Source organism: Mixophyes fleayi, chromosome 2 (assembly GCF_038048845.1).
Source record: "Mixophyes fleayi isolate aMixFle1 chromosome 2, aMixFle1.hap1, whole genome shotgun sequence".
NCBI lineage: Eukaryota > Metazoa > Chordata > Amphibia > Anura > Limnodynastidae > Mixophyes > Mixophyes fleayi.
Genome location: NC_134403.1, coordinates 188,974,191 through 188,983,600, shown reverse-complemented (window position 1 = coordinate 188,983,600; position 9,410 = coordinate 188,974,191). Strand labels below are relative to the sequence as shown.

General features: G+C 37.3%; 1 protein-coding gene across 3 annotated transcripts in view; it reads right to left on the bottom strand.

Annotated features, from left to right (window-relative positions):
• Positions 1-1,323: 1,323 nt before the first annotated feature.
• Positions 1,324-9,410, bottom strand: part of TAF15 (TATA-box binding protein associated factor 15) — a 30,800-nt gene continuing 22,713 nt past the window's right edge. Inside the window, exons 8-16 of one of the 3 annotated variants that reach the window (XM_075195141.1) lie at positions 8,325-8,359; positions 5,746-5,778; positions 5,554-5,660; positions 4,575-4,704; positions 4,283-4,381; positions 3,687-3,789; positions 3,297-3,382; positions 2,422-2,515; positions 1,324-1,619 (exon numbers count right to left, since the gene is read on the bottom strand). In XM_075195141.1, the coding sequence (XP_075051242.1) occupies positions 1,580-1,619; positions 2,422-2,515; positions 3,297-3,382; positions 3,687-3,789; positions 4,283-4,381; positions 4,575-4,704; positions 5,554-5,660; positions 5,746-5,778; positions 8,325-8,359 (727 nt within the window). In that variant the 3' untranslated portion in view covers positions 1,324-1,579. Of the gene's footprint in view, positions 1,620-2,421; positions 2,516-3,296; positions 3,383-3,686; positions 3,790-4,278; positions 4,382-4,574; positions 4,705-5,553; positions 5,661-5,745; positions 5,779-8,324; positions 8,360-9,410 lie in introns of all 3 variants that reach the window. The other 2 variants (XM_075195143.1, XM_075195142.1) reach the window with 2 other exon arrangements.

Sequence of the window (9,410 nt, the reverse complement as noted above, 5' to 3'; positions counted from 1 at the left end):
ATAATTTTCCTGTGAGCACAGGTCATGGTTGCCTTGATAAACCTGTCTATATTGTGTTTATGAATCTGAATGCAATTTACATGCATACACAAATGTGATAATTGTACCAGTTAATGTTATACAATTATTCATGCTAAAGTATCTGGGTTCTTTTGATCGAAACATCTGTAATGTGAATTTTTATCAAATGATAGTTTAACAATAATATCTTATTAAGTATTTGTTATGTTATCTGAAAGTTCTCTAAGCTGACATCTGGGGCCTTCCCCCAGAATAAAGTGAAGTTCCTTGATAATACTGTTGTCACTTTTGTGCCGTGGATAACCCTCCTTACCTCTCTGATGTCACCAGAATACAAAGAATTGAACCCGTGAAGATCGCCGTGGCTTGCTAAGGTGCAGCTTACACTATCCTACATCACACTGCACCCAACAGGATAGCACACCAGTATGTTAAGGAAAATTTAGCATCTAATCACCAAGATAACATGTCATTGCACCACTACTAACAGCTATTACAGTCATTGGCCAGATGCTTCCCCAGCCCATTAAGTGACCGCAGAGTAACAGGTCAGGAAGTTGAAGTTCCTTCACATTCTATGCACACCACCAACAGCAATCACACTGTATATACCGTTGCACTACTTGCAGTGAGTGTTAAGTTAAAGTTAAAGAAATGAACAACTCGGGTTCTGGTAAATACCACTGAGTTTCCAGACCAGACGGGTAATCACAGTGGATTGGTGATTGTGGCTGGTTCCGCCTGACTGCTTATCAGAGTCATGACACACCTTGACAGTTTTTGAAAATGACAAGTTATATTTGAACAATTCAGTGCACAAAGTGTAGTATATTATAGGCAATGATGTACATATAGTTTGATAGGGTTGTATAGCATTTTAGCTGTGGTGCTACACAGTACCTGGTTATCAGACTGTCTAAAGCCAAATCTATTCATAAATATTTGTAAGTATTTTTTTGAAACAAACAAGTGGATGTTTGGGTTTTAAACCATGACGCATGCTTGTGAGTGGAGCATTGATTCAAAGGACTAGCATGTAAATAGCATTAGAGGTGCTTAATTACAAGGTTAATTTACAGTTCTATGGATAGAACGATCTTTTAACAAAGAAAAAAAAAAGTCTACGCTGGATGATGTCATTACTTTATAGGACTAGTCAAATGTTTTGACTTTTGCGTTCAGTATTTCGCCACTAGAATAATTGCACTGTGCTTTATCAGGTTCTATTGTAACATGACAGCATTTCAAGTTACTCAACAAAATGATCTGGGGAACAAAGATTCAGAAAAAATAAAACAAGTAAAAAGAAGGTTTTTTTTTATTGTATTACAAAAACACTTTTGGCAATATTCCATACTTCCATTTCCATCAGTCAAATTCAATAGGGGCAAAATTGAGTGAATTTGTGAATTTTCAGTTAGCTAAAATGAAAAACAAATATCCTCACATTTTTGGGACAGATCAAAACAAAAAGATAAATCAAGTAAGAATTCTGTAACTTAATTCTAAGCACACTGAGGCCCACATGTAAAGCAGAAGACAAGAGATGAATTTCAGGTTAGTAAGGCCTGTTGCGCTGATCATTTCTAAAGTCGTTCCTGGCATTTGGGAGGCAAAAAAAAAACAAAATTAGATATTTACTGTAAAAAAAGTGCATGCAAAGAATACCCAAGAACAGTTGATAAAATATGGCTTCAAGTTAAGCTTATACTATAATGTATAGTTAACTAAATATTCACCAGTCCACATGTTATGGACACTGGAGAGTTTTACTGGCAAAATGAACAGTTCTCATTACTAACCAGGGAGCCTTCTGGAGTCAGTCATGCAAGCAGACCCTGCTAAAGCCACACCCTATTTATCGCTGAACCAGTAAAGGGTAGCGGGAATGCAGTTTTGTTTTTTAAGAAAAATTCTGACATAGCGCTGCAAAGTTATAACAGAGAAATGTATGTATTAGCAATTAAGCGTCTTTTAGTGAGTAGATAAACCCTGTTTAACTTGCAACGGGGCTACAGGTATGTTAGGATATTTATAAATGGTACACACTGCTACTGGGCTCAATACAATAATCCATATCACCAAACAACTTCAAAGCCTTTATGACAATCCACTAAAAATCATTTAGATGTATTGGTAAATGTGGCTGAAGGATGATCTACCAATAGCCAGTGTGCATCTTCTGACCGCAGTATGAGTCACAGTAATGCTTGTAGGAACCCTGTTTCTCTGCCAGTGCTCAGAAATGTCGGATCTTGTCCAATTTGGCCAAACACAGAACTGAGAAAGCAGACTGACTCATACATGGCTGGCCTAAGTGTTACTGGGTAATTACTCTTACAAATTTCTAAAATAGGTTTTGAAGTAAAAAAAAGGTAACAGATATTGGAGAATGCTCACCTGCCACCCATCTTTCCTCCATAACCACCTCTGTCGCCACCCCTTCCACGTCCTCTAAATCCTCTGTCGCCCCCATATCCACCTCTTCCACGATCTGTAAAGGAGGAACAGTAGTAGTCAGATCTGGACAATGCCCTGGATATTTTATGCATGAGGCCTTGTCAACACTTTTATAGACAAAAATGCTTTAAAAAAAATTAATACAAAAAAACTCATCCATATGGAAAATGGAACAGCAGAAAGTCTAGGCAGTCACTTATGTCTTTAAAAGCAAGATGTCAGTGTTGTGCAGGACCAGCAAAAGTGTGTGTAAGGGGAGGGGGGGGGGGGGTCGCATACCTATCCCTGTTGAGTGTATGTGGTGATTGGTATTGCCCCACCCCAAGCCCTTTGTCCCCCTCCTCATGGTTCTCTCTATCCTCTCCTAACATGTCCATGTTATTTATAGTAGATGAGTTTGTGTCCCCCAGTACTGCAGTTCTCTCTTCTGTAACCTCTCACTCCACTTCCCACTCAGGTTCTCTCCTCTACCCCACGCGTCAGTTTTCTATCCCCTGCAGTTGTTCGTTTACTTTCATTATGTCTGCGATGCTTAAAGGGTGGAGCTGCAGCTCTACATTTTTATTTTGTATTTATAACAGTTCTGTGAAATAACTAATACAGGTGATGGCCTTAGGGCCAAACCAAGCCATTATTCCCCAGAGAGCTTCTAGAGCACAGGGCCATGTGTATACCCCCTAAAAAGCTAGTACTGGTGTTGTGGACCAAAGTATGTTCAATTGAACATTTCAATCTTCCTAAATGGTTCTCATTTACATACTGGGCAGTCTCTAGGCTTATGGCAGACAACAATAAAAAATGGATGACAAACAGACCCCCACTCTGTCTGGAATCTTCTGGCCTGGGTTCACTGCACTGGTTACAGGAATCTCTTCTGGCAAAGTTTACATTTCCACAGGACCTGTTAAAAAACCAAGAGTTTAAACTTCAAGCGAGAATTGACACTATATATATATATATATATGAACAAATAAAGGATATATCTGGCGCTGATCACCACAGCGTAGCTAACTTCCAATATTAAAATGGAAAATATATAAATATATAATATATGACAATTGAGTCCCGTATCTACAATATATATATATACACAATATATACACAATATATACACATATATATATACATACACATATACACACACACATACACATACATACACACACACACACACACACGTTTATTAAAAAAAACAAGAGACTTACGAATTTGGGCAGACCCAGTCTCCACCTTGTGGTCCACCACTGCCCCCTCTGAAAGAGCCACGGCTCCCACCAAAGCCGCCGCCGCCACCACCACCTCTATGACCTAGGAACAAAAATATTCGTATAACCAGTTACAGTTGATTTCAGAACAGACGCAAATAAAATGCATGTAAAAAAAAAAAAAAAAAAAAAAAAGAGGCACCAATAAAACATGCTCAAAAATAGAAATACACTTCAGAAAATGATTAGGAAGATCAGTTACACAGATATGTTAAAAATAAATGTAATAAAATGTGTAAGTGTATAATCACTTCAACAACATGCTGCTCAGTAACAATGTCCCTTTACAAACCAGGTAAACGTTTCATGTATGAGACAAAAAACAAAAGAAAAAAAAACAACAAAACATACAGATGGTCAGTGATCTTACACATAGGTGTAAGTCAACAGAATAAAAAATGAGCCAGTTTGTTTTTTTTACAACTGCCTGACAATGAAAACATCTATTCATGTTGAAGCAGAAAATACAGATTTAGACAGTAATAGAAAATTTGTTGGATAAACAAATTGATTTCAAGACCCTATCATATACTTACCACCACTGCCACGTCTTGGCGCGACATTACCTCCCTTCATGAATTCAGGCCTCCGAGTAGCAAAGGAGACTTTGATAATATTACCCATAAATTCTTTTCCTACAAACACAAAAGGTTCGATCATTTGTAATAAATCACAGAGTGGGCATGTATTATAATCCAGCTGGATATGTGCATACATTCATTTCCATCAAGCAATACAGAATGCAACTTTGTTTGTCAAGCAGAATGAAAAGCAGATTAAAAATACTTCAGAAATCCCCTTTATTTCCTCCAAGTGGGTAGATCTTACCATCAAACCATGTAATGGCTGCTTTGGCAGAAGGAGGATCATCAAAGGACACTGTAGCTTCGCCTTTAGATTTGCCAGTTTCTTTGTCTGTGTAAATATTTATCATTGGTTTGGCAGTCTTCTTGTTAATCTGCAAGACCATTTAATGAAGTGAAAAATTCACAAATAAAAGAAAATATGAACTGTATGACTTAAAAGTGACTACTGAAATTACATTTTACTTCTGAACAAATATCTGCAGAGGAATGATACTGCTGGACGTCTTGAGATGAAACTGCACATGTAAAAGGGCTGAAAACAGAAATGAGTACAGTGCTGCCTGACTAGTTAGCACACAGTAACATGTTGAACATCACTATTAGAACATGTCTTGCTGACCTCTTCCTATGACAGAAACAAGCGGTTTAAGTAATCTGAAACCACATGGCACGCGATAGGAGGTCTTATTATAAAGACCACTTACCACCGCGAATAGAGCAAAGATGAAAGAACAGAAAAATGTGACATTTTTGTACAGTGCAATAAGTATTTTTCACTGCAGAGGGTGCACGTTGTTTAGCCATTTTTTAACATACTACAAATGCCATTTATTTCCCACCACACACTGTAAAATTAAGATCCCCCTTTTAAATCTACCACACTGACATGGGACCCCCCCACTCTTTTGTTAGTTGCAGTATGGGGTCTAGTAAGAAAAACAGATTTGTGACATATGCTTACAAACTAAACTACTCCTACTGTAAATGTTACTAACACGCGCCTCTTTACACCATGAGAGTGCAGTTTCTGATTGGTTGATTGAAACCCACCTTCACTCAACCAGTTTCAAATGCTGTATGACATTGCTTTGCCATTTTTGTACTTAACCGGCAAAACATCTGGATAAATGGCAAAGGCTCAAGCTAGAGGGAAAAGGCCCATTAGAAAGACTTCACAGTAGGTGGTAGTGGAGCTTTAATAATTAGATTTTCTTTTTTACCTTTATTATACCGATCTGCTTGAAATAGTCTCCCACTTGGTCTGAATTTACATCCTCTCCAAGACCTTGCACAAATATGGTGTTATTGTCAGAATTGTCCTGATCATCTATTAAAAAAAAATACATTAGTTACTTCCAGAAGAGATAAAGCAGGATCCATTTACCTCTGATAAGTAGGCAAAACATCCTTACCGTGGTCGGGTTTGCTATCATAGTCTCTAGGTCCTGAAAAAGGACAAAACAAAATATTGGAAAGACTGAGTGTAAAGCAATAGTACCATATGTTAAGCTCAAATATAGGAAGAGGAAAAGCGCAAAAAAACATGCACATGTAAAATTAAAAGCAAAGTTCATCTGAAAACAAGCCAAAAGAAGTCCCCATTGTAGCTAAAAATCACCTGTATTTTTTTTTCTTACCAGTAACCATAAAAAAGTATTTGTGCACGTCATCTTTTAAATGTATTTTATTATGAAAAAACAAAACCCAAACACACTTAAAACTTTTTTTATTGAGCTTGAAAAAAACAAACAAACATAAAATTCTGATTACATGCATGCAAAACCCCCCAAACTATCCCTTTTACCAACATAGAAATACTTTAGCTTACCAGAATGCCAGTGTTTTCTAGATAATTTATTGAAACATGGATAACAGACTAAGAGGTAGATTTACTAAGCGCTTTGCTGTTTAAAATTCCAATTTTATTAAAGACAAAGCCTATCAGGATTATAAAGAGCCCCTTTTGCATAATTAATTTTGCAGAAGTGAATATCTTTCTAGGTGTTAACAGAAAATATGGACAAACACTGGACCAGTGGCACAATGGTTAGCACTGCTACCGTGCTGTGCTATGGCCATGTGTTCAGACAAAAGTAGTATCTGTGTGGCCCTTCTACATTCTTTATGTTCGTGTGCGTTTCCTCCCACAAGCCAAAAACATACTGTTAGGTCAACTGGATTCAAACACAAATTGCCCTAGATTTTGAGTGGGGGTACAGAATCTAGACTTTCACTAGGGCAGGAGCTGATCTAAATGTTCTCCATAAGGCACTGTGTAACAGGCCAGTGCTACATAAAATATTCTTAATTTGTATAATCAACTAAACATTTAACCATACCTGCCTGCCTTCCTCCCATGGGCAAAATATTAATCTATTTAAAGTCTATTTTACTGTCAGTGATGACACTGAACATCTCAAAAAGCTAAAAAAATTAAAAAAAAATATTCAGACAAATTTTAACTACATTTTTAATCAATTGCCGCTAACGTGCAAAAATGGTAATGACAAATTAAGTACAAAATCCCACTGTCCAGCAATTCTAGTTAGTGGACAAATTTCACCGCCTGACGCCCCCCAAAAGAAAAAAAAAAATATTCAATTTACTCAACCATTATAGGCAAAGACAGAATAGCAGTTTGTTTCCCAGAGCACTATTCTTCAGATACTTTCATTTATTTGTTTTGCGCTGGATAACAGCAAGCTGAATTTGCAAATACCAAAAAAATGCATATGAGAAACCACCAATTAGGACTCATTTTTCCACCTGTGCACTTTTTCAGCATCTCCTTAGTTGTGCTCAGATACAGTTCTTTTTACTTTAAAAAAAAAATAAAATGTATAGACGAGTTATTTTTCAATGTAGGGGCAAAATAGAATGCTGTTAGATAGAAAAGTCAAATGTGTACTAAATGAGTGTTGTTGGTGTTTACAGATGAGAAATGCATGCAAATGTTCACTGTATAGTCTACGGAGGCTGACTAAACTACAACAGATTTTTGATCCATACAAAAGCACTGTCCGTACACAAACCCTTTCGCAATCACTGATCAGATCTTGAATGCATGGAGAGGTCAGCACTTAAGAGTTTGTGTACTGAAAATTGTGTCTAATAATTTTTGAAAGGAGTCTGAAGCCACTAGATTACAAAAGCATGCACAATGTGTATATAACTTAGGATGCTGCAAATAGGGCTTCCAATTAGGTTTTGTATGGGCCCCAAAAAGACGACTGATCACAACCTACACCTTATGGGTGTTTCCACCAGACGTCGATTGAAAGGTAGATCGGATTGAGAAATGACATCTGATTACATGCAGTAGTTCTCCAACTATGCTCTGTTGGATTTGGACATTGAGCACAAGTGTTGGAGTGCAGGATCTTTTGGTTTTGGCCATAAAAGTGTGGTCAAAGAGGCAATAATGCAATGCATATGGGCACCTTTAAAGAAATGATAATTTTATTAAACTTTTTCTCTATTGTACTATGTGCTCAAGGTGTGAGTCACAAGGCCAATATGAAAATGGGGCACACACCAAAATATAATAGAGTATGATCACACAGAAAAAGACATTTCCCTAGTTACTTTTTCATGTAGTCTAGAATGTAACAATCCAGGTACTTTATAATAAAACAGGACCAACAAGTGTAAGGATAAGTTTATCACAGACAGTGAGCACAGCGATGCCTGCAGGGACATTCAACACCAGTCATTTAATAAAGTAAACACTTGTAAAAACAAAAAAAAACAAACAAAAAAAAACAACCCTATTTGATAACCATGAGCGACACATCTGCAATATCATACATTGCTTGCAGTAAATCTTCATAATCCTTACCCTGGAAGTAGTTAAAACATTGACACTGGCCCTTGAGATGTATCTTTGCACACAGATGTAATAGAGCATGTGTTACTGGCCTGAAACAAGCTGTGGAGTCCTGTTCAATGCGACAGGATTTTCATGGAAACGATATAGATTCTGGGCACTTACCACCAAAATTTTTGGAGCCACCTCGGTCGCCACTGCTGCGGAGGAAAAAGCGGAGACATGATTTTTTTTGCCCCCCTAGGGCTGTTGAACTCAGAAAAGCCAAGCAGGTGTCAAGACCAGTGTAGCTCCCCTTTAATTAACCACATGTATGGCAAGTGCCAAACTTTTATATTTTTTTTAAATGATGCACATCTAATCTTTACCCTCTTTCTTTCTTTCAAGGGCCTGCTCAGTCAAAATTACATTTTGTCAATGCCCCTCTCACCACATTAAGCAAAACCATGGATTTCCTATGCCAGATACTATAACAGCGCTGGATGCATCTTTCATTCAACCCATTGTCAATGTGTTGAGAGGATCTGATGCTACACTGGAAGGGGCAAATTGTCCCTAACCAGAGGTATCCCAGACATGGGATGCCAACAGTTCTGCCATTTGGGGGGAGAGGGTGCACTGACTAAGATTTAAACTTCAATAAACATTTACACACTAAATTGTATTAACAAGGTTGCCCATACACGGGGAGATCTGACACTTAGACCTTATTGCCCAGGACCATATCCAATGTGAATATAAATGTTTGGCCAAATAAGACATCTGGCCATTCAACACTCAGACAGATCCCATGAGGCACAAGTAGTGCAGGACACTACCGCAATAGATTGTAGTAATTTCCAACTAGTCCTGATCAACAACCGACAGATCAGACATTGATATGGAGTTATGCGCCTACATACGCTGTAATTTACTGCTAGCTAGGTCTCAAATTTGAATTGCGCCGTGTATGGACACCTTTAGTAATTTTATTTTTCTGCACAAACTGAACAGTTCTCTCACCAAGTTATCATATCCTCCAACAGTCAAACTCTCAAAAAATTATACTAAAAAAAAAAAAAAAAAAAAAAAAAAGTATAAAAATCCGTAGTCATCCTTGTTAGCAAAAATACTAACAAGCCCAGAAACTGTTTTAATTTAATAAAGATTGAGATACACACTTAGGACAATTATTTAAAGCTGCATTCCATAAAAAACGTTTATTACATAAATCACTTTAGTTTACCGTAAGATACATAATGCAAATCTGTT